Here is a 25,033-nt window from a genome sequence, read left to right on the forward strand (position 1 = left end):
GTAGGGGCATTAGCTGAGATGTGATCAGTCCCTAGTGAAATCCTACTCACTATGGGAACACAATCAGAGCAAGGCAAGTTCTACGTTCTTCCTGCCGGGGCCAGATAATGGCAGGGCTACTCTACTCCTAAGACAATCTCATGAGTGAAATTGCAAAATGTTTAACTGAAATTTCACCTGTAAAGTCTTTGGAATTGTTGCAGGATTCACCAAATTTTAAACTTTCATTTAAAAAAAACGGTTATTTTTCTGCTGGCAAAAAGGTCTGTTCTGCTGTGTAATTACCATTCAATTACTATACATTCAGTTAAGTATTAAATCTTTATTAAAAACTCAAAAAGCATTCCAATGCTTATCAGAGAGATTGTTGATGAATATTTACAAGGAAGAATGATCTTATGGGTATGGTACTGGACTGGGTCTCAAGAGGTCTCAGTTCAATCCCCAGTGTTGCCACTGGCATTCTGGGTGACCTTGGATCAGCCAGTCGCTGGGAGTCTTTCCACCAATCTGAATAGACATTGGATCAGGCTTTCTGTATCTAAGCTCCCCATCTGCAAAATGGAGATGATATTTCTTTTCTGCCACCCTTTGCCTGACCTGCCTTGTCTATTTAGATTATAAGCTCTTCAGGACAGGGACTCTCTCTTACTAGTGCACCTACAGCATGCCTACCATAATCTACGTTGGAGCCTTTAGGCATTACTGTAATATTATCAATAATGAATTATAACCTCTACCAAAGGCAACTTCCTGCAGTACTCGCAGCTGAGGCTGTGATAGGTTATCTCATATTCAGGGCTTGGTCTGTGATGAGATTTCACTGCACCGAGTGGTGGGAGGGGAGTATATGTTTATCAATATCACACTACAGTTTCCAATAGACTCTGTACATTACAACTTAGTAGATACATAATTATAACCACTCATCCAAGAAGAAAGCATGAATACATATAGAAGGTAATATATAAGCTATTTAGAGCAGAGTCTTTGTCTTTTAATGCAATTGCACAGAGCCTAGAACGCTGCTGGCACCACTAGAATATAAATAATACTGCCTTTAACAGAATCAATTTCCATAGCAATTTGGAAAGAGACTCCTCAAACAAAACCTGTCTTTTAAAAACTGAGTAAAAACAGTTAAAGGCAGACAATTGTTGCAGTAAGTTAAAGACTCCCATGACAACAGGTAAACACTTCTTTGAGTGCCATTGATTACAAGAGGAATTTCATCCCAACAGTCACATTACTTTATTGTGGCCTTCCCTTTTGAATTGCCAGGCCTAACACACCAAGTCCCATCTCTGTGAACTTTCGGAAGCTGCCAGAATACTATGAAGTTCCAAAATAAAACCCACACTCTATTACCATTATTTATATTACAGCACCAATCTACAGTCATGTCGAAATAAAGCCTCTACCTTGAGGGGCTTACAGTTCAATGTAGTTTTCAGGGAACTAATTTCACTTACAGAGAGAGAGCAGTGATAAAATGATGTTTCAATACAGCCTAATGTACGCCTTCACTGTCTCCAGCCAGGAGATGAACAAATAAAAGATGACTGCTATGACACAGTATTTATTCTTCTTGATGTATATTTACCCAGATTAGTTTCCATGGTAACAAACAGAGCACATGACCCAGCAATAAAAACTTATTGGTTGAGGGAGGGGAAGGAAGGATCTTACATTTAATATTTTTACAAAACCCTGATAATTACCAGAATCCTTTTTTCCGTATTTTGGTACTCAGGGATAGAGTAGGTACTTTCAGAGAAAGCTGGAGACTTTAAATCTAGTCTGGCCACTGCTTCCTCATTGGTATTAGCATACAGACTTTGATATCCCAACAGCCCAGGGGTGTCTCCTCGTACGACAGATGATTTGTTGTGCTTCATTTCAAAGTCTGTGCTGTGTACACTATCAACTTCTGAGAAGGGTGTTAAGTGAAGACTTGGTTGAAGTTCTATGCTTGTCTCCTGCTTTCTCACAATCTCAGGTGAGTCCCATGAAGTCATGTCCATGACTAAATGTTTAAAGTCCTTGGGAGTCTCTTTATCATGCTCTGTGTTTTGCGAAAGATTGTTCAACTTGCATTTCATAGAGTCTGGAGTTTGATGAAATTCCAAGATTTGCTGACAGTGTTTTTTCAGATCTTGCAGCTCTCTGGCCTTGTCTGTCATCTCTGCTTCCTGAATCAGGAGTGTCTCTTGCAGTTGCTTAATCTGAGTTTTTAGATTTCTGCTGTGAGTCTTCAAGTCAGCTATAGCTGCATCTTTCTCCTAGAGTGAAACAACACACATGCCCATCAATCTTCTGTTTCCTGAATTCAAATAAAAGTTCCCAAAAGTGCAAAAAATATTCAGCTTCTGAGAAGCTTCTTTTAAAATGAAATATCAATTTTTTTATTAATCCTAGCTATGATTTCAAGAACTCAGAAATAATTCAACATACTTTCTCATGCCAATTTTGCCTCTCTTTTACCTTCAAGCCAAGATAAATTAATGCATCTAACTCTTCAGAATAGCTACTGTAGTAAAACAAAAACATTTAATATAGATTGTATTAGTACACTGCACAACAGCAATGTGTAAAGTAAACTGTTGATGTAAATTTTGTTAATTACTTCCCTTTTGGGTTTCACTAGTAGCTGGCCAAGTTGTTTTTTGTTGTTTTATTTTTAAACAGAGACATCAAAACACATTACCACTGGTATATGTGACATACAGGTCTTTCGTTGGAGAGAAGGGAGTTTCCCATCCACTTCTACAGAACTGAACTATTCATTAAAAAAATTAAATTGATCCCTTGTAGTTGTGAAGATTACATTCATTTGACATTAGGAAGGTTAACTAATGCAGGGTTCCCTTTCTAAACACAAAAACAATAGGAGTACTTGTGGCACCTGAGAGACTAACAGGTACTCCTGTTCTTTTTGCGGACACAGACTAACATGGCTGCTCTTCTAAACACAAATTGCTAAGGTGGTTTACAAAAGAATAGAACACGCATGTAGGGACAAAACCAGAAAAAGTAAGGCACAAAATAAGTTACTCCTAGCAAGGGACATAAAAGGCAATATGAAGAGGTTCTTTAAATACATTACAAGCAAGAGAATGACAAAGGAAGTGAAGGTCCTCCACTTAGCAGGGAAGGAGAGCTAATAACTGATGACATCAAGAAAGCTGAGGTGTTTAATTACTATTTTGCTTCAGCCTTCAATAAAAAGATTAATGGCGATCAGATACTCAACACAATTAATATTAACAACAAGGGAGAAGGACTACAAGCCGAAATAGGGAAGGAACAGGTTAAGGAATATTTAAATATGTTAAGATGTATTCAAGCTGGCACGGCTGATGAAATTCATCCTAGGGTACTTAAGGAGCTAGCTGAAGCACTCCTGGCACCATTAGAATTATCTTGGAAAATTCATGAAGGACAGATGAGATCCCAGAGGACTGGACAAGGGCAAACTTCGTACCTATCTTTAAAAAGACAAAGAGGACTCAGTGAATTACAGACTTGTGAGCCTAATTTTGATACCTGGAAAGATACTGGAACAAATTATAAAACAATCAATTTGTAAGCCGCTAGAGGGTAACAGGGTCATAAGGAATAGCCAGCATGGATCTGTCAAGAACAAATCATGCCAAATCAACGTAATTTCCTTCTTTGACATGGTTCCTGGCCTAGTGGATGGGAAGAGGCAGTAAACATGATAGATCTTGATTTTAGCAAGGCTTTTGACACAATACTACATGACATTCGGACAGTGATTAATTGTTCTCCACATCCACTGAAGGTAGGACAAGAAGTAATCAGCTTAATCTGCAGCAAGGGAGATTTAGGTTAGATATTAGGAAAAACTTTTTAAACTATAAAAGTAATTAAATTCTGGAATAGACTTCTAAGGGAGGTTTTGGAAGCCCCAACATTGGAGGTTTTTAAGAACAGGTTGGACAAAAACCTATCAAGGATGGTCTAAGTGTACTTGGTCCTGCCCCAGCACAACAGGCTGCACTTGATGACTTCTGGATGCCCCTTCTAGTCCTAGTTTTTATGATTCAATGCTCCTGTCACGAAACTGCCCTGAGGCTCAAATCCTCACCCAAGTGCACAGCCAGTCTGTGCACAGTAGAGTTCCTATGAAGTTTGGAATCAATGCTACCCCACAGGCTGCTTTGTAACTGCTAATCTAGCCTCTTGGCTACTGTAGTGTCCATGACACTTCCATCCACACTGTGGCAGAAACTGGTGCATCCACATATTGGTGGACCCAGCAACCTTGCCCCCAAATTTTAGTTCTGCAGTATCCCACAGAGAACACAGGCATAGCAGCATATAACATGTCAGCCATCCCCAGACACTTACACACCTCTTACCAATCACATGAACACGCAGTACATGTATGTCAAGCAATGGCAAGGAAGTTAAGTATTCTGGCTAGTAACCTACTGGATGATTCCTCAACAGCTTCCTGAGCCAGTAGAACTGAATCTTCTAGTGTCATACTGAATCTGACCCATCATCTTTTTAGCCTTCTATATTTATAATAGTAGCTTCTAAAAATACTACAATGATGAATAATTAAGTACTAAAGGATATATAAAATAATATACAAAAAGCCTTAACATGAAGAATACAGACAACTTGTGGACATCTGAACAGTACTTCAACCTTTATGATCTGAGATTCTACAGATCTCATTTCCAACACTGACATTTGGATCTTATTTCTATCTGAAGCCTTTGCTTTAATAACCAAGACTCAAATATTCTCTTTGAAACCACTTTAATATTAACAATTGGAGAAAACTGAAAATGATGAAAAATGTGCCAAATTAGCTCTCAGTCCCTTTCACCCCATTACTATTCCAACATACCTTTATGTCCTCCAGTATTTTACCAGTCTGTTCTTCACTTAATTCTAATTCCTTTTTCACACAGGCTAATTCAGACTTAAGTTCTTCCTGATGCAATGTCATCTTTGTGATTAGATCTTTGTGGTTTTCGGAAGTGTTTGTTGCCTCTAACTGTACTAGAATCTGTAAAAGAAAAAATAATTGTAGGTGTTCTTTTAAAAAGTGAGCCATTTCCACATTGGTGGACTTTATTTTCTGTCAGTTTTGGAATTCCTATCCAAGCATCAACTACAATAACTGTCATTTAAAAAAAGTAAACTCCCATAAGCAGCAATGTTTCTATAAAAGTGTTGATAACTTATGGGGTTTAAACAAAAATGTGTTTCAAGTTATTATTGTATTTGTTTATTTTACAGAAGGCAGAGAATGAGGACAGATACACGTCACACACTGGGGAGGATTGCACCACACAATCTTCAGCACAACCTGTGTGGTTCTGCTTATAAATCCAGGTATGTATTTAGTATTAGCACTGTACCATCAGCAATTTGAGCTTCTAGTAACATTAACCAATGACAATCTGAGATCAAATAATTCTATTCCTATTTCAGGATAGCGATATCAACACTGCCTTCCTTAATGTTGATGCCAACAGAATACACGTTTGCTATTTATTATATGACTCATTACAAGAAAGGTCTGAGGGGAAGTATAAAGCATATGTTCTAAGCATGGCTGTATATAAAACTGTCACCCTCTTTAATGTTTTAAGAAGCTGAATAAATGCAACATTTGGACAGGCTGTGTGGTCTAGTGCTTAGGGCAACAGACTGAGCTCAGACACCTGGATTTTCATCCTGGCTCTGCCACTAATCTGCTGTGTGACCCTCACCTCACTGTGCCTCTTTTTCCCTCCCACCCTCTGTCTCGCTCATCTATTCGCATAGTAAGTCCTTTACAACACTCATACCATGTGCCCATACAGTGTGTAGCACAACGGGGAATTGATCTCCATTAGGACCTCTAACTACAGTAATACAAATAATTATAAAAACATTTGTTTTGCTTAAGGATTAAGACTTTCTATAACCACTTAAGAAGGTGCAGACCCATTGTACAGAAGCACACATCTACAGAGGAACAACATATATGTAAGTGAATGTAGGCAGTATCAGTATTTGTCATGTCCAATGTGTACCTGAAGAAAACAGGAACGCATCATCAGTGAAGTCTAACTAAATTCACTATTGCTACCTAAGTGATAAGCTACAAAAGCCTAACTACTGAAATCACTCCAAATGTTAACAGAGTAATTTCTCAACCTATAATGAGCTACACACAGTTGTGATGTTTGCACTGTGAAGTAGCATGTGAAAGCAGAATGATGTCACTATAACGTTTTATGACATCATGACAGGTGTGCATGCATGTTTTATATCAGTAAGACCGTAATTAATGATCAGTTGTTTTGCCCTGAATTGGACATTGTAGAGACTGTAATAATGCAGAGAAGCGTTTTGCCTAATCCATCTAGCATAATTGGTATCTGGTCTAAAAAAGCCACTTTCCTGCCAATCTGACTTTTATATGAGTATAGTTCTTTTGAAGTGGGAATCGTAAATCACAGAAAGGTTTCCACCCCATATGTGCATTCATACACCCAACCTCTCTCCCTCCGAGAGTGCTTAACCAGAGCAGGTTTGCTATGCATGCTCCTGATACCACAAAGCACTCTTTGCTCTATTCCACCACCTTAGAGAAGCCTTAACCAGACAGCAAATGTGTGCATAATTGGCACCTGCAGGGCAAAGCAGAATATGCTCCAGAGACGTGCTCTCCAGGTTAGGGCATCTCATGAAATTAACTGAGATCAAATGATCTTCTCTGATCAACTGATTCTACACAGAGAGAGGAAAAGGGAACCTTGGTGATAAGTGTCCTCACAATTTTTCAGCTGTGTCAAATTTTAGAGGTGAGCTACCAAAAATGTGTTTTTAAGACTACCAGAAAACAAGCGTCCGTTTATCAATGTTTATCAATGTTGATTTCCTTAGCTTATCTAGGTTGACACTATTTGTGCTCATGACACTTACCTTCACACTTTCTTAAAATCCAGAATGGTGGAGGAAATCTACCACCACTGTAAATTTTATCCTTAGCGAAAGCACCAAATACCTCAATCTACACGTTTTATGCAGTGACAGCCAACAATCACACTAGCACCACCACACCAGTGAATTTAATACTAGTTAGGGTAGGTCCATACTTACCGCGCGGGTCGACGCGGTGAGTTCGACTTCTCGGAGTTCGAACTATCGCGTCTAATCAAGATGCGATAGTTCGAACTCCCCACGCACTTCGGTCGACTCCGGAACTCCACCACCGCGAACGGCGGTGGCGGAGTCGACCTTGGAGCCACGGAGTTCGACCCCGCCGCGTCTGGACGGGTAAGTCAGTCGAACTAAGGTAGTTCGACTTCAGCTACGCTATTCGCGTAGCTGAAGTCGTGTACCTTAGTTCGACTCCCCCCCCCCCCCCCCGTAGTGTAGACCAGACCTTAGTGTCCAGTGTCAGAATAAAGTTTCTAACATTACAAGTTAGTAAGATCAGACAATAAATCTCTTTTAGACTTACCCAGAGAGATAAATACAAAATTTACTACATCAGAGCTGACTTGACTCTTCAACATTTAAAAAAAGTTGTTAAAAAAATAATGCATACCAATGTATCACTTTGGGAAACCGACGCTGCAAATGACCGATCAGCATTTGCTCCTGTCTCTTCTCCCAATTTCTCCATTCCATTGGTATGAACTGGAACCTCGCCTTCTTGTTTTAAGACCAGTTTATGAAGTTTAACTTCTTGATCATTACTTTGATCCTTTTCCTTGTAGGATTCCAGCTGTGAATAAAGGTCATCTCTTTCAGAGCGCAGGGCTTGGCGTTCTTTCAAAAACTCCTGGATCTGATCTTTCAATTTTATAGCATTTGCTTGAAGTTCATCTATTTCTCTCTGGTAAACTACTTCTTTCTGATTCAGTGTTTGAACCTTGAAATCAAGCCTGGAGACTTCCGATTGAAGGGTCTGAACTTCTTCAGCCTCCGTTTTCTGATGCAGATCCTTTTTTAACAGTTCATCTTCAAGTCTTGCCATCTTTTCTGCTAGGTGCTGTAGTTCAGCTGCCTCCACTACTCTCTGCTCTGCTACTGTCTTAATCTGCAGATTGCTCTCTAAAAGAAGTGCTTCTCTTGCTCTCAGTGTATCTTCAAGCTCCTGAATGTGAGTGGACATGATCCCCATTTCACCATCTCTCTGAGAGAGGTGTGTTCTTAGAAGGCTGTACTCCTCCTGAAATGCATCATACTGTATTTTTAGGGACGTTAACTCTGCCAAGTGCTGCCTTGAAGACTCCTGTACATTTTCAAGATTTTGCTCTAAAATTTCCACCTCCATTTTAAACTGAGATTCTTTTTCTTCAAGCAGCTGCTGCAGGGCTTCTCTAGCAGTTGAGACAAGTTCTAATTCTTCCTGAAGCTCCTTCAGTTTGGAATGTAGCAATACAGTTTTCTCATTCTTATCTGAATGCTCCTGAAAATCTAGTGATCCTTTCTTCAATTCATTCTGAAGGTTCTCTGCCTGCTCCTCCAACCTAAGCAGGTTAAGGTTATCTTGGCTGTCACTAACTTCATGACACGTGGGTCCAAGTTGTACCAGCTCCTTTTGAAGCTTCTCAATTACTCCATGAAGCTGCTCTACCTCTTCTGCTTTATCCCTATGCAGTCTTTCCTGGTCACCACGAAGGTGCTCAACGAGTAGCCTGAGTTCATCAATTTCAGATTTTCCGTTTTCCACAACCTGAGAGAAAGAACAAGACTGAAATGCCAATGGTACACAGAGTTACTTCTGTTGAAGTATCAGAATTCCCACCATTGAAAAATTAATTTACCAAAACCACATATGTGCAATTTCAGTTACTAGAAGGACCACATCTTCAAAGCAGCCAGTCAATAAAACAGATTTAATAAGGGCAAGGTTTGAAAACTTTACCTGGCGCCTTGTAGCTAAAACACTAACCTCATTAACAGACATGAAAAAAGCCGGCACTCCCAAGCACAGTCCAGAGAGAGTTCCCAGGTGAGAAAGCCAGTACATCCACTTCCCTCCCTCTCATCGCTGGAAAGAGTGGGACCTCTCAGTTTCCCCAAAGAATGCTGTCCATCGACCTGACTTGCAAGGACAACCCCATCCTTTCCCCCCAAAATGAAATCTTTCACAATAGCTTAATTATTAGTGTGCTCACTTTAGTTCAATTTTCCTTACTCTTCTCGCAGCTGAAAAAGATAGACTTTGAATAGCTAAATATTTATTTTAAGTATTAGCATACCCACATAACGTATACCATATAATTACATACTACTCACTAGTGTTTTAAAGGGGGTTTTGTTACATATGATTTTTAAAAATGTAATGAAAATATATGTCTTTTCAACAAGTGTTTAACTCCAAGACTAAGAACTAAGCAGCTTCTCCCCTGAGCAGCATGTGCCGTAAGAGAGAGGGTACAAATCATACCAAAACTGAGAACCCCACATTTGGAAGGGGAAGCTAACAGTAGCATAGGGACCTGAGGTGGAGGAAGAAGGGGAGTGATCCCTTTGTTAAGGTTGATATCCAGGGGGGTCTGAGTTTTCCCTTGGCTCTTGTCCCATTACAGGTTTTGGCGGCCATGTTCACCTAGCCATGCTACACTTCTGCCAGTCTACACCTCTGTGAGAAGAGGATAAGTTGGAGCTATGCAACAACCTGAGCTGCAGAGATTTTCACATATTTTCCTTTGAAATAAAAGGAAGAAATACATGGATCTAAGTCAGCAACCTGATAAAATGGCAGCTAACTATTCATAATTCATTAGCTGAAGTGATTAGAGTTCAGTTCACTTTTAAATACCCCAATATTATCTAGAAAAAGTGGTACACTGGGACACCTTTTAAAAAGCAACGTCCTGATAACATGATTTTTTTTTGTGTGCACACTCCACATTTTGAGCCTGCAAAAGAGAAAAATCACTCACAACTTTGGTCTTATGGTACTATTGGGAACCTAGTTAGCAAGATGAGTGAATTAGTTTATTTGGGTATGCTCTCATTTATCCAAATGGCCTGAGGGATCGCCAAAAGTTTTGGATAACTGAGTGATTGGCTAAATGGAAGTGCTATTTTGAGATGCAGTTTCAAAACACTTAATCAATGATCTGAATGATGGGATGGATTGCACCCTCAGCTAGTTCGCAGATGACACTAAGCTGTGGGGGGAGGTAGATACACTGGAGGGTAGGGATAGGGTCCAGAATGACCTAGACAAATTGGAGGATTGGGCCAAAAGAAATCTGATGAGGTTCAACAAGGACAAGTGCAGAGTCCTGCACTTAGGACGGAAGAATCCCATGCACCGCTACAGGCTGGGGACCAACTGGCTAACCAGAAGTTCTGGAGAAAAGGACCTGGGGATTACAGTGGACGAGGAGCTGGATATGAGTCAGCAGTGTGCCCTTGTTGCCAAGAAGGCCAATGGCATATTGGGCTATATAAGTAGGAGCACTGCCAACAGATCGAGGGAAGTGATTATTCCCCTCTATTTGGCACTGGTGGAGCGACACCCGGAGTATTGCATCCAGTTTTGGTCCCCCACTATAGAAGGGATGTGGACAAACTGAAGAGAGTCCAGCCAAGGGCAACAAAAATGATTAGGGGGCTGGGGCACAGGGCACTGGGATGAGGAGAGGCTCAGGGAACTGGGATTGTTTAGTCTGCAAAAGAAAAGAGCAAGGGGGAATTTGATAGCTGCTTTCAACTACCTGAAAGGGGGTTCCAAAGAGGATGGAGCTCGGCTGTTCTCAGTGGTGGCAGATGACAGAACAAGAAGCAATGGGCTCAAGTTGCAGTGGGAGATGTCTCGGTTGGATATTAGGAAACACTATTTCCTAGGAGGGTGGTGAAGCACTGGAATGGGTTCCCTAGGGAGGTGATGGAATCTCCATCCTTAGAGGTTTTTAAGGCCTCGCTTGACAAAGCCCTGGCTGAGATGATTTAGTTAGTGTTGGTCCTGCTTTGAGCAGGGGGTTGGACTGGATGACCTCCTGAGGTCCCTTCTAACCCTAATATTCTATGATTCTAACATGGATTCTCCCCTCCCCCCCAACATTGTCCTTCAAAGCTGCTCTTGTAGCTGAATTAGGATCAGGTCTCACTAACTGCTCAGAACCCACCATATGAATACATTGCACTAACAGGTGCTAAGAATTGAGAAGTTATTAGCATATGATTAACATAGGGAGACATGGGGGGCGGGGACACTATGGATTTGGATATCTAGGATTTTTGGATAAAGGGAATTTGGATAACTAAAATTATACTGGTTTCAGAGTAGCAGCCATGTTAGTCTGTATCCGCAAAAAGAACAGGAGTACTTGTGGCACCTTAGAGGCTAACAAATTTATTTGAGTATAAGCTTTCGTGGGCTACAGCCTACTTCATCGGATGCACAAAGTGGAAAATACAGTAGGAAGAGACAGACAGAAAGACCGACCAACTGATCGACCATGAAACAATGGGTGTTATCATACACACTCTGATGAGAGTGATCAGTTAAGGTGAGCTATTAACCTTAACTGATCACTCTCGTCAGAGTGTGTATGGTAACACCCATTGTTCCTATATATATCTTCCTACTGTATTTTTCACTGCATACATCCAATGAAGTGGGCTGTAATCCACGAAAGTTTATGCTCAAATAATTTGTTAGTCTCTAAGGTGCCACAAGTACTCCTGTTCTTTCTGTGGAATTATACTGTAATTAGTGCTGCACGATTAAGTTTGTTATCCTTAGAGAAATTATTATTCTATAAACTATTATTTATCATTTTTATTATCGTAGCACCTAGAGGCGCTGGCTGGAGATCAGGACCCCACTGTGTTAGGCAATGCCACCATCTTCCCTTACAGAGGGCAGATTAGGCTGAAAGGGAGCAAATTTTGGACTACACGGAAAACGGTTAGGCTGTAGGGCAGAGTAAATATCATTTCTTTACTTTATTAATTTTGATTTAATATTTTAAGAGACACCCAGCCCAGACTGACACCCATTAAATACAACCCATGACGATAAATAAAAGCAGCAGCAGGTCCCTCTCAAAAGCAGCTTGTCAATCAAACAACAAAACAAAATATCCACAATAGCAAATCCCCACTTCCACCGAGTCTCACAAGGGATCCTTATAAATGACCCCTCCTAAATGTGGTCTTGCCTATTTTGTAGTTGTGTTACTGCATATGGCACAAAAAAAACTTCACCAAAGACAGGAAAGGACCAGAGAAGGGCGACATAACACAAGTGGTTAGAATTATGGTGGGATTTACATAATTGATTGATAAAATCAGGAATTCCTGTCCTGGAAATTAAAGGCACATCTGTTTTTTTACCCCACTTGACAATACATAACAAGAGAACACAAAATTAAAAGGCCAGTAAATTAGAAATCAACAAAAGGAAATGTTTCTTTACCCCATTTATAATCACATAGTGGGACTGACGAATACTGGAGGTCATGAAAGTGAATATTGTGCCTTGGTGTTTTTCCTAAATTTGATAATTGTGTGGATACTAACATCTGTAGTTACACAAACCACGGTAATAAAAGTAATCAAATCTAATGTTCAGGCTAATCCCCGGTAGGGACCAGAAAGGAGTTCTCCCACTCCTGTGCACAGCACTGTGCAACAGGCTATAGGCTCTTCGCTTATTTTAAGCCTCCCTTTGTAGCACTAGCCACTCCCTAAGGAAGTAACTCAATATGGGAAACTGTTTCTCCTGAAGACAGTAACACTACTCACATGCTAATCTATTTTCTTGAGGCAAAACATCAGATCTATTCCACCTGTAATATCACACACACTCACACTGTAATACCACTGTTCCCCCATATTAAGCAACCAGTATCTCAAAACCATTCTCACCTTATTGTCTGTGGCACCGTCCAGTTCACGCTGGAGTCTCTCAATCTGCTCATTCAAATGATCAATTTCTTGATTCTTTTCCTCAAGCAAAGCCTGTGGGAACTGCAAAACTGCTGATTCACTATTACCCACATTCTGACTTTGCATCATGTGGAGTTTTGCTATGTCCTCCTGATTGAAAAAGGAAACAATCTGGATCATGAAAGGACCATCCATCCCCCTTATAATATGAAGGCAAAACTGTGCTGATTTTTGTCAGTATTTGATTTTTAAGTCCTACAAACTCAAAACAGTTAACACTATAAGGCAGCCTCTTTCTGCTAAACAATTTTGATTACACCCTTACTACTGATAAATCGATTTTCTCCGATTCCCCTCTCTATTTCTCTCCCAGGAGATTTTTCTTAAACTATGATTTTGTTTAGATTCTTGAGTCCTGACTTCGAAGGACTAAGTTGCCAGGCTGAATTTTCCAGTTTTGAGGGAAAGTGTTGGACTATATAATTGCCCAACTGACTGCTGATCAATTCTATAACGTGAAATATTTATTTAATATGGCAGTACAGGTCGGGAAATGAAAGCTCACATTAAATGTACTATTTTTTAAAGAACAGAATAGAATTTCATCTGTTTAAAAAACACCATAGCAATTTTACAAGAAATCAGCATTATAGTTATCAATGGTTCACTGTCAAACTGGTAAGGTATATTTAATGTCGTCCTGTGAACATAAGAATGGCCATACTGGGAGAGACCAAAGGTCCATCCAGCCCAGTATCCTGTCTACCGACAGTGGCCAATGCCAGGTGTTCCAGAGGGAACGAACCTAACAGGTAATGATCAAGTGATCTCTCTCCTGCCATCCATATCCATCCTCTGACAAACAGAGCCTAGGGACACCATTCCTTACCCAGCCTGGCTAATAGCCATTTATGGACTTAACCTCTATGAATTTATCTAGCTCTTTTTTAAACCGTTATAGTCGTAGCCTTCACAACTTCCTCAGGCAAGGAGTTCCACAGGTTGACTGTGTGCTGTGTGAAGAACTTCCTTTTATTTGTTTTAAACCTGCTGCCTATTAATTTCATTTGGTGACCCCTAGTTCTTATATTATGGGAACAAGTAAATAACTTTTCCTTATTCACTTTCTCCACACCACTCATGATTTTATATATCTCCATCATATCCGCCTTAGCCTCCTCTTTTCCAAGCTGAAAAGTCCTAGCCTCCTTAATCTCTCCTCATATGGAACCCGTTCCAAACCCCTTATCATTTTAGTTGCCCTTCTCTGAACCTTTTGTAATGCCAGTATATCTTTTTTGAGATGGAGACCACATCTGTATGCAGTATTCAAGATGTGGCTGTACCATGGATTATTCTCTGTCTTATTCTCTATCCCTTTTTGAATGATTCCTAACATCCTGTTTACTTTTTTGACTGCCGCTGCACACGGTAAAGGTCTGCCCCGGCTTAGTATTATTAAATAATTTAATTAATGACTTTAATAATGGAGCAGAGAGCACACTTATAAAATCTGAGGATGACACCAAACTGGAAGGGGTTGCAAGCACTGGGGAGGACAAGATTAGAATTCAAATAACATTGACAAATTAGAGAATTGGTCTGAAATCAGCAAGATGAAATTCAATAAAGATAAGTGCAAAGTACTTCACTTAGAAAAGAAAAATCAAATGCACAGCTACAAAAGGGGGAATTACTGGCTAGGCACTAATACTGAAGAAAAGGATAAAACAGTTCCCTTTTCCATAACTGGTGTTCTTCAAGATGTATTGCTCAAATCTATTCTACAATAGGTGGGTGTGCTCGCCACGTGCACCGGTGCCAGAAGTTTTTCCCATAGCAGTACCCGTAGGGGGGAGTGCCCCCCGGGAACTCCTGGAGTGGAGCCTACCTGGCACAGTATATGGGGAGCTGCGCGCTCCCCCCACCCTCAATTCCTTCTTGCCAGACAACTCCTACAGAGGGGAAGGAGGGCAGGATGTGGAATAGACATGAGCAACACATCTCGAAGAACACCTGTTACGGAAAAGGTAACTGTTTTTTCTTCTTCTTCGAGTGATTGCTCATGTGTATTTCACAGTAGGTGATTCCAAGCTATATCTGTTGGAGGTGGGTAGGAGTTCACAAGTTCCCAGGATGGAGGACAGCCTTGCCAAACCCTGTGTCATACCTTTTTTGGGAGACGACCGCATAGTGCGAGGTGAACGTGTGAACTGACGACCATGTGGCAGCCCTAAAAACATCCTGGATGGGGATGCAGGCCACAAAGGCAGCCAATGAGGCCTGTTTCCAGGTCGAGTGTGCCCTCACAATGGGTGGTGGGGGAATGCCTGACAGCTCATAACAGGACTGGATGCATGAAGTGATACAATTGGAAAGCCGCTGAGTAGAAATCGGCTAGCCCCTTGTGTGCTCAGCCGAGGCGACAACACTCGCGAGGACTTTCTGAACAGCTTAGTCCGCTCAAGGTAGAAAGCCAGAGCCTGCCGCACGTTGAGCGTGTGGAGGCGGCGTTTCTCACTGGATGTGTGAGGCTTAGGGCAGAGGACCGGTAGAAAAATGTCCTGACCCACGTGGTAGGTGGAGATCACCTTCAGGAGGAACGAAGGGTGTGGGTGGAGCTGGACCTTGTCCTTATGAAAGACCGTGTATGGCGGTTCGGAGGTCAGGGTCCTGAGCTCAGAGACTCGCCGGGCCGACGTGATTACAACCAGGAAGGCCACCTTCCACGAGAGGTGAGACCAGGAGCACATGGCCAGTGCTTCAAACGGGGGCCCCATGAGACGAGCCAACACCAATTTTAGGTCCCACTGTGGAACTGGGGGTCTAGAATATGGGGGAAGATGGTCTAGACCCTGAAGGAACCAGCCAGTCATAGCATGGGAAAACACCGCGTGTCCTTGCATTGGCATTTGGAAGGCGGATATGGCCGCCAGGTGCACCTTGACAGATGAGGGTATCAGGCCCTGGGTCCTCAGGTGGAGGAGGTAATCAAGGATAAGCTGGATCGGGATGGTCACCAGGGAGACACCCTGGTCTGTCACCCACCTAGAAAACGGGGACCACTTCGCTAAATAAGCACGGCGAGTGGAGGGCCGTCTACTTTTGAGGAGGACGCGCTGAACTTGCTCTGAGCACGTCCTTTCCTCTCCACCTAACCACTGAGCAGCCACGCCATAAGGTGAAGAGCTGCTAGGTTGATATGGAGGCAGCTGGGTCCTGTGAGAGCAGGCCCGGGCAGAGCAGCAACGGCCACAGCAGAGCTACTGCTAGGCCTGTGAGGGTCCCGCACCAATACTGCCTGGGCTATGCCAGGGCAATCAGGAGGACTCCGGCCTTGTCCGACTTTATCTTCTCCAGGACCCTGCTGATCAGAGGGAACGGGGGGGGCGGGGGGAAGAGAGAGAGAGGCATAGAGAATCTGGCCTGACCAGGACAGGAGAAACGCATCGGAGAAAGCGCCCCTCCCCAGTCCCCCCCAGAGCAAAACCGGGGGCATCGCCGGTTCTGCCAAGTCGCGAATAGGTCCACCTGGGGAGTTCCCCACTTTCAGAAGAGCTGGTGGGCCACTTCCAGGTGGAGGGCCCACTCGTGTTGCGAGAAGTCCCTGTTCAAGCGATCTGCCCTCTCCTTGCGGGCGCCCAGTAAGTGGAAGGCCTTCAGATGGATGTCGCAGGCAATACAGAAGTCCCACAGCCTGAGGGATTCGAGGCAGAGGAGCGGGCCCTGCCTTGCCTGTTGATATAGAACATCGAGGCCGTGTTGTCCGTGAGGACCCTGATTACCTTGCCCTCCAGGTGCGAGCAGAAGGCCATACACGCCAGCCGCACCACTCTGAACTCCTTGATGTTTATGTGTAGGGTCAGGTCCTGAGCCGACCACAGACCTTGGGTCTGAAAGCTCCCCACATGGGCCCCCCAACCCAGTTCCGACGCATCGGACACCAGCTCCAGCGACGGGGCCCTGTCCCTGAACGGGACCCTTTGAAGCATGTTGTTCAGGGTGGACCACCATCGCAGGGAGGTAAGCACAGCTTCTGGCACGGTGAGGACCTTGTCCATCCTGTCTGTGGCCTGGGAGAAATTCAAGGCCAACCAGAGCTGCAGGGGCCTCATCCTGAGTCTGGCGTGACAGACCACGTACATGCATGCCGATATGATCCAAGAGCTGCAAGGCAAACCCTGTCTGTTGTCACCGGGAACCTTGTGACTGAGTCGATGAGACCTTTCAGGGTCTCAAACCTGTCTGGCGGGATGGAGGCCCTGGCCGACATGCATCGAGGAGCACCCCGATAAACTCTATGCATTGGACCGGGACTAACGTGGATTTGGTGTTGTTTAACAGTAGGGCCAAGGTGGTGCACGTGGACAGGAGGAGTGCCACGTGATCCTTCATCTGCGACCGGGAGGTGTCCTCGACAAGCCAATCATCCAGATAGGGAAATATCTGTACCCCCCACGGTCTGAGGTAGGCCGCTACCACCAACATGCATTTTGTACACACTCTAGGGGCAGTGGACAGCCCAAATGGGAGGACCGTAAATTGGTAATGATTTTGTCCCACAACAAAATGGAGGAAGCACCTGTGCCCCTCGAATATGTGGATGTGGAAGTACGCACTCTGTAGATCAAGGGCATCATACCAGTCCCTGGGATCCAGGGAGGGGATGATAGAGGTCAGGGAGACCGTGTGGAACTTCAGCTTCACCATGTGCTGGTTCAGACCCCATAGGTCCAGTATAGGCCTGAGATGCTCTTTGGCCTTTGGGATAAGGAAATAATGGGAGTAGTACCCCGTACCCAGGAACTCCTCGGGCACCGCCTCTATCGCTCCTAGTCTTAGGAGCCACCTCACCTCCTGCTCGAGCAGAGCTTCATACGAGAGGTCCCCAGGAGGGACGGGGGTGGGGGGTGGTTGGGCGGGGAGGAGGTAAACTGGAAGGTGTAACCCTGGGAGATGGTGTTGAGGACCAATTGGTCCGAGATGATCCGCGACCACTCCGGGAGGAAAGCACACAACCAGTTGGAGAAGGGAAGCTTTATTGGGGTTGGATCCCTAATGAGGACTGGCAGGGCGCCCCCAAAGGTCCCATCAAAATCGCCTTTTCCCCACCTGCTTGCCCTTGGAGGGTCCAGGCTCGGGGGCATACCAAGACTGCCTGTGAGGGCGTCTCTTATAGTCCCGTTGCTTCTTATGGGCGGCCTCATACTTCAGGAGAGCGGCCGGGGTCGGAGTCTGCTTTGGCTTGAACTTAGGTTTTGCCGGAGCCTGGACAGAGAGACCCAGGGTCTGGAGGGTTGTGTGGGAGTCCTTCATGCCATGCAGTCTTGTATCTGTTTCCTCTGCGAACAGAGCTTTCCCATTAAACGGGAGATCCTGCATGGAAAATTGCGCCTCACTGGAGAGCAGGAACCATGACGCCCGTCTCATGGACACGGTGGAGGCCACTGAACATGCGGCTGTGTCCGCAGCATCCGAGGCAGCCTGTAGGGAAGCCCGAGCTGCCGCTGTCCCTTCCTCCGCCAGTGCCCTGAACTCCTCCTTATCAAGCTCCTGGAAGGAGACTTCAAATTTAGGCAGGGAGCCCCACAGATTAAATTTGTACCGACCCAAGAGGGTTTGATGGTTTGCCACTCGTAACTGGAAGCTTGAAGACGAATAAATTTTTCTTCCGAAAGAGTCCAGCCTCCAAGAGTCTTTGTTCTTTGAGGTTGGGCTGGCTGACCCTGTCGTTCTCTGTGGTTGACCGACTCGACCACCAGGGAGTTGGGCGCCGGGTGGGTATAGGTACTCATGCCCTTTAGTGGGTACAAAGTACTTGCGTTCTGCCTTTTTCGATATAGGGGCCACAGGGCATTTGAAATTTTAGCCATCCCTTCATGGGGCGGCAAGGCCACCCTACCCGGCGCCAATGGGGAAAACACGTTGAACAGGGAATCCGAGGGCTCCTCCATCTCCTCTGCCTGGAGATAGAGGCTTGCTGCCACCCTCCTTAAGAGCTCTTGGTGGGCCCTAAAGTCCTCCCGCGGATGAGGGAGGTGAGGCCGCAATCGCCTCCTCCGGGAGGGGCAAAGAGGCCGGTGCAGTGCTTTGGGTGTTGGCCGGCACCAGAGGATCCACAACCTGGTCGGACTCTGGGCGCAGTACCGAGGATGAGCATCCCACCAACTCCTTTGTCGGGGGTCCGGAGAGGGAGGCCGATGGTGTTTCCGAAGCTCCAGCCACCGAGCGAGCTCCCTCTGGGGGGGGCTGCGCTGGAGACCATGGTGCCCACTGGTATCATTGGGCAGGCCATGACACTCGGTGCCACTGCACCTGCTGTGGCACCGGCAGGACCAGCTGCCCAGGTTGGCCATCTACGAATGGAGACCAGGCTGAGGTAGGATCTGCTACTGTCTCTCAACCATGAGGAGCGGCGGTGCTGAGATCTGCGACGGTTACGGGATCACAATCTTGCCATGTAGGACCGGTACTGACAGGAATAGCTGCTCCGTGAACAACCTCGATGGGTGGACCCACGACAGCGATCGATGCCCGGGGATGCGGTGCCTTGGCGGAGACTTGGAGCAGGAGCCCGAGCGGGAATGGCATCGATGACTGTGCCGTGACCAAATCCGGTATCCTCTCTGGGACTAGGACCAACGACGACATCCATCACGGTCCCGTCGATATCCACTCTCTGAGAAGAACCGGTGCTGCGAATCCTGGCTGACCGGCCGGAACCCAGCCCAAGACTCTGGTTGGCGTCGAGGGCAATCCACATGGACTCTGCCCCAAGCGGACACTGGACGGTGATCAGCATCGGGAACGTTCCCTCGACCGAGCCTGGTACCGAGCCGGGGGCGGACTGCAGAGATCCCAGCAGAGGCTTGCCTCTGGAGCGTAGGGCTGACATCAGCGGCGCTCCGGGCATCGGCACGACTTCCTGGGCCACCTGGAGGGCTTTGGGCATGGATGGCATCCAGACATCCAGAGAGGCCTGTTCCGAAGGGGCAGGGCTACTCTGCTCTACATGAGTCAGAGGCCTAGGGCCAGGTGGGGATCGAGGACTGCCTGACATGGGCCTAGCCTCTGTCCCAGACTTCCCTCAGTGCCGCTGTGAAGAAGGAGTCTTCTTGGCCCTCTTGGCGTGCCCTGTGGACGGGAAGCGGTGCCGACTGCTCGATGGCACCAGTGGATCGCTGCGTACCAGCACCGCGGTGCCCGGGTCCTGCCCTCAGAGCGGTGTGCCGGGGTCAGCGCCGACTCTATCAGAATGGCTCGAAGCATAATGTCCCTTTCTCTTTTGGTCCGAGGCTTAAACGATTTGCATATCTTGCACCTCTTGCTGATATGGGTTTCTCCCAATCAGCGCAAACAGTCTGTGTGCGGATCGCTTCTTGGCACAGAACGCCGACAAGAACCACACAACTTAAATCCTGGGGCATGCCCCTGCCCGGGCTCAATGACTAACTAAACTAACCACGCTAACTAAATACGGGTACTAAACAGACAAACAGTTCTGGGGACGAGCTACAGCAAAGCTGGAGCAGAGCACTTCCAACACACCTTCACTGGCGGCAAGAAGGAACTGAGGGTGGGGGGAGCACGTGGCTCCCCTTATACTGCGCCAGGCAGGCACCACTCCAGGGGTCGCGGGGGGCTACCCTACCGGTACTGCTAGGAGAAAAACTTCCGGCACCGGTACACATGGCGAGCACGCACACCTATTGTGGAATACACATGAGCAATCAATCACTCAAAGAACAGTAGATTCCTTTTAAAACTAGAGGCAAACTAGATACAAAAGTTACTAAAATTATTAAACCAAAAAAAGGTTATAAAACACTGAATCCTGCAAAGACAAGCATCTCAAAGGAACCACAGTAAAACCTGCTGAGAGTGATCACTCACGGAAATTCACAAAAGTGGTCTTTTGTAAGAGATGGTCTCTCTTCAAAGGTTTCTACACTGGAGAGCGCTGATGTTCCCTGGCCTCTGAAGAAGTTGTTCATGACAGGTGGTCTCTAAGGCAGGTTTTACTGTAGTTAGAGTAAAGTTAAATGGCTCAACATACCTTCAGATGAGCATTCTCTACTTGAAGCTGGCCGATGCCAGAGGTAAGGTTTTTTTGCATTTCTAACTGCAAGTTCAGCCGCAAGATTTCCTCATTTTTATTTATTAAGTTCTCTTTAAACTGTTCTAGTTGCTCTATTAGATTCAGGACCTAAAACACAGAAAAATATTGTTTTGGTAGGTGCCTTTATTTAAACAAAAATTGATTACATAGGTTCTTCACATTGCTTTATGGAGAATAAGTAACTACAGCCAATTTCATTGCTACAAAACTGTCTAAATAGAACACACATAAATATAGTATTAGAGACAAAAGGGAGAGGAAGAATCCAGTGTCCTAATATCCAGACTGGGATCAAACTTCCAAATTCTAATCTCAGCTTGGAAACTAGCACAGTCATTGTGTGTAAATCACTTAACTCTTGACTTCACCTTTCTTTCTGTAAAATGAGGATTCTTCTACTACATACTTAGCCATCATTCAAGAGCCTACAAACTTGGCAGGGACCAACACTGAGCTCAGAAGCCTATGTCTGTTGAGCTTCTAAACTTTGTAACTGTCTTTATATATGTCTATATGCTCTAGGAATGAATTTTGGGACAGTGTATGGCCTGTGTTATACAGGAGGTCGGACTAGATGATGACAATGGTCCATTCTGGTCTTGGAATCTATGAGGATGTCAAAAGCAACACACTATTTGGGCCTGTTGGGTGGCATGGAGTGAACAAGAACCGAGACTTGGTTTTGTCTATGGGGACGAGTGGCACTGTGAAACTGGAGATAGTGGGCAATTCAGCATATAACGTGAAGCAGAACTCTTATTCATTTTCAAAGTATTACCATTCCAAACTGTCCATATAGAAGAAGTTTTCCTGTATGAAGTGTGCTTACATATGAAATTTTCCCTGTCAAAATTCTCCCTTAAGAATTTAAACAACCAAAGACTGCTTTGGTATCTACACATTTTAAAGATAATGCCACGATAAAACATTTTAGATATGAAACCAAGAAGGAATGACAAATGCTAATAGGTTTGTTTGTGAAAAAGTAGCTTATGCATGGGATTTTAAGCATATTTAAACATGAAAAATATGAAGAAGTGAGCCATTTTCAAGTTAGAGACTCAAACTTTAGAAATCTTTTAAGATGGTTATTTTAAAAGTGTTACGATTGGTGTCTGGCACATGGGACAGGCACTTTTTTTGTACTGTAAAACAAAATGCATACATTCTGTGATAAGAATAGCTTATATAATAATAACGCCTGTTTCTTATGTAGTGCTTTTCCTCAGCAGATTTCAAAGCACTTTGCAATTTTTTAATGTCTTTTTCCTCAGCAGTGAAGCATTATCAGCCCATTTTCAAAGATGGGGAACTGAAGCACAGAGAGGCTCAGTGACTTATCACCAGAGTTATGCTACTCTGGCCTCCAAGCATAGTATTAGACATTTTCTGCAATGAATTGTGGAACTGAGAAACTGCAGGGAGAGACCTGAATAGAGGTTCAGTTTCTGAGTATCCCTGTCCAAAAGTGCTTGCCTTCCAAATTAGGCAATATACAGCCAAACAAAAGTTGGGGGGAAGAAAGAGAGAGTGAAATGTGATCGCCAAAAAGGAGCCATAATTTAGATAGTTGAGGTTAGGCCTAATTCTTGGTCCAGTGATCATTAATGATAATCAAGGTCAGGAGCATACAGAAACAGTAAAAGAACAAAAATGGAGATATGCCCAGTGACGTACAGTTGATGTAAGAAAGATCAATTTCCTGATTTTTAATGCATTAAATTCTCAGACATAATTTTACATAAAAGTTTTTTTTTATTCTCAGATCCTAGATATATCAACTGAAATGTTAGTTTCAGATTTACCTCTCTCTCTTTCATTAGGAGTGCCTCCTGCTCTGCCTGTAATTGTTCCTTTAGCCCATGATCAGAACTGCCTTCAGAAGGTACTCTGTGCCTGGCTTCATCCAGTTTAGACTGCAGGGCAGAGATCTGGATCAAATTATTGTATTGCTGCTGTTGCAATGCCTCTTTATCCTGCAAAACATGGATTTTAGTGTTAAGAACAATTAAGAACAATTATAATTATTAAACATACATATCTAGAGAGAACAATCCTGTCAAAAATACTTTATCTTCTAAAAACACTACAGTGAACAAGTACATAACCAAACAGATCTTTAAAAACATGCAAATTCAAAAGTGGTATCCAGATATGCATCCAAAAACATAAGGAGGTAAATTTAAAAGCAAAGCTGAGTCTGTTTTGAAAATTTTGTCCTCAGTGGTTTATAGATTCGTAGAAGCAACCACTGCGCATATCTAGTCTCACTTCCTGTATAACACAGGTCATGGAAATTCCCCAAATTAATTCCTAGGATATCTTTTAGAGAAATATCCAATCCTGTTTTAAAAATGATTAAGTGATAGAAAATCCACAACAACCCTGGGTAAATTGTTCTAACTGTTAATTATTCTTACCATTCAATAATTATACCTTAATTTCCACTCTAAATTTGTCTAGTTTCCAGCCCTGGATCATGGACCTTTCTCTGCTAGACTGAAAAGTCCATTACTAAATATTTGTTCCTCGTGTAGATATTTATCGGTGATAATTACGTCATTCCTTAATCTTTTCTTTGTTGAGTTAAATAGATTGAACTCTTTAAGTCTATCACTATAATCTTTTCTAATCCTTTAATCATTCTCGTGCCTCTTCTTAGAACACTCTCCAATTTGTCAACATCCTTCTTAAATTGTGGGCACTGGAACTGGGCACAGTATTCCAGCAGCAGTCGCAACAATGCCACAATGCCAAATACAGAAGTAAAATAACCCCTCTGCTCCTATTCAACTCCTACTCAAGATTCCCTTCTTAATGCATCCCAGGATTTCATTAGCTCTTTTGGTCACAGTCTTACACCAGGAGCTCATGTTCTGTTGATTATCCACCACAATTCGCCAATCTTTTTCGGTCACTGATTCCCAGGATAGAGTCCCCAATATTCTAAGAATGGCCTACATTCTTTGTTCCTAGACGTACATATTTACATTTAGTTGTATTAAAACCCATAGTGTATGCTTCCGCACAGTTTACCTAGCTATTTAGACCATTCTGAAACAATGACCTGCCCTCTTCATCACTCCCCCAATCTGTGTGTCATTTGCAAACTTTATCATTGATGATTTTATGCTTTCTTATAGGTCACTGATAAAAATATTATACAGAGTAGGGCCAAGAACTGATCCATGTCCACTGGAAACACACCCGCTTGAGGATGAGTCCCTGTTTAAAATCACATTTTGAGACCTATTATTTAGCCAGTTTTTAATCCATTTAATGGGTGCCAGGTTAATTTTATATCATTCTAGTTTTTTCATCAAAATGTTGTGTGGCACCAGGTCAAATGTCTTATAGAAGTCTAAGTATATAACATCAACACTATTATCTTTATCTACCAAACTTGTAATCTCATAAAAAAATATATATATCAAATTAGTTTGACAGGATCTATTTCCCATAAACCCATGTTGATTTGCATTAATTACATTAACCGCCTTTATTTAGTTATTGAGCTCCTTATCCATTATCTTGCCCAGGATCGATGTCAGGTTGACAGGCCTTTAATTACCCATTTATCCTTTTTAAAAATTGGTACAACATTAGCTTTCTTCCAGTCTTAGAGAACTTCCCCAATGGGCCAAGACTGATTGAAAATCAACATTACAGTTAGCTCCTTAGCCAGCTCATTTTAAACTCTTATACGTTAGCTGAACCTGCTGATTTAAATATGTCTCAATACCTTCTACAGTACTAGACAACTCAATTTTTCATTACCCTAAAAGATGTTATTCTTATAGCCACAGTTGCATCTGTGCTCCACTACTCTATTTATTGTGGGTAGCACTTTTATTTGCAGAGGTGAAGTGGCTTTAAGAAACAGAGGTTATTTTTCCAGGTGTAGCTGACTTTGAAAGTTTAAATGAGGCTATGGGAGAACAAATTAAGTTGTAATGTCAATAAATTTTAAGTTACTAGCTGAAATAACAACACAATGAACCCGTTTTAACAAAGTAT

General features: G+C 43.6%; 1 protein-coding gene and 1 long non-coding RNA gene across 3 annotated transcripts in view; one reads left to right on the forward strand and one right to left on the reverse strand.

Annotated features, from left to right (window-relative positions):
* Positions 1 to 25,033, reverse strand: part of PCNT (pericentrin) — a 271,822-nt gene that overhangs the window by 52,119 nt on the left and 194,670 nt on the right. For both annotated transcript variants that reach the window (XM_045032451.1, XM_045032450.1), the window contains 6 exons: positions 22,822 to 22,992; positions 20,954 to 21,103; positions 12,877 to 13,047; positions 7,586 to 8,719; positions 4,886 to 5,047; positions 1,722 to 2,282 (listed from right to left, as the gene is read on the reverse strand). In XM_045032451.1, the coding sequence (XP_044888386.1) occupies positions 1,722 to 2,282; positions 4,886 to 5,047; positions 7,586 to 8,719; positions 12,877 to 13,047; positions 20,954 to 21,103; positions 22,822 to 22,992 (2,349 nt within the window). The remainder of the gene's footprint in view (positions 1 to 1,721; positions 2,283 to 4,885; positions 5,048 to 7,585; positions 8,720 to 12,876; positions 13,048 to 20,953; positions 21,104 to 22,821; positions 22,993 to 25,033) is intronic.
* Positions 1,865 to 6,006, forward strand: LOC123378531. Its single transcript, XR_006582653.1, has 3 exons — positions 1,865 to 1,999; positions 5,281 to 5,376; positions 5,936 to 6,006. It is a non-coding gene; the product is annotated as an uncharacterized LOC123378531 (long non-coding RNA).

Source organism: Mauremys mutica, chromosome 10 (assembly GCF_020497125.1).
Source record: "Mauremys mutica isolate MM-2020 ecotype Southern chromosome 10, ASM2049712v1, whole genome shotgun sequence".
Lineage (NCBI taxonomy): Eukaryota > Metazoa > Chordata > Testudines > Geoemydidae > Mauremys > Mauremys mutica.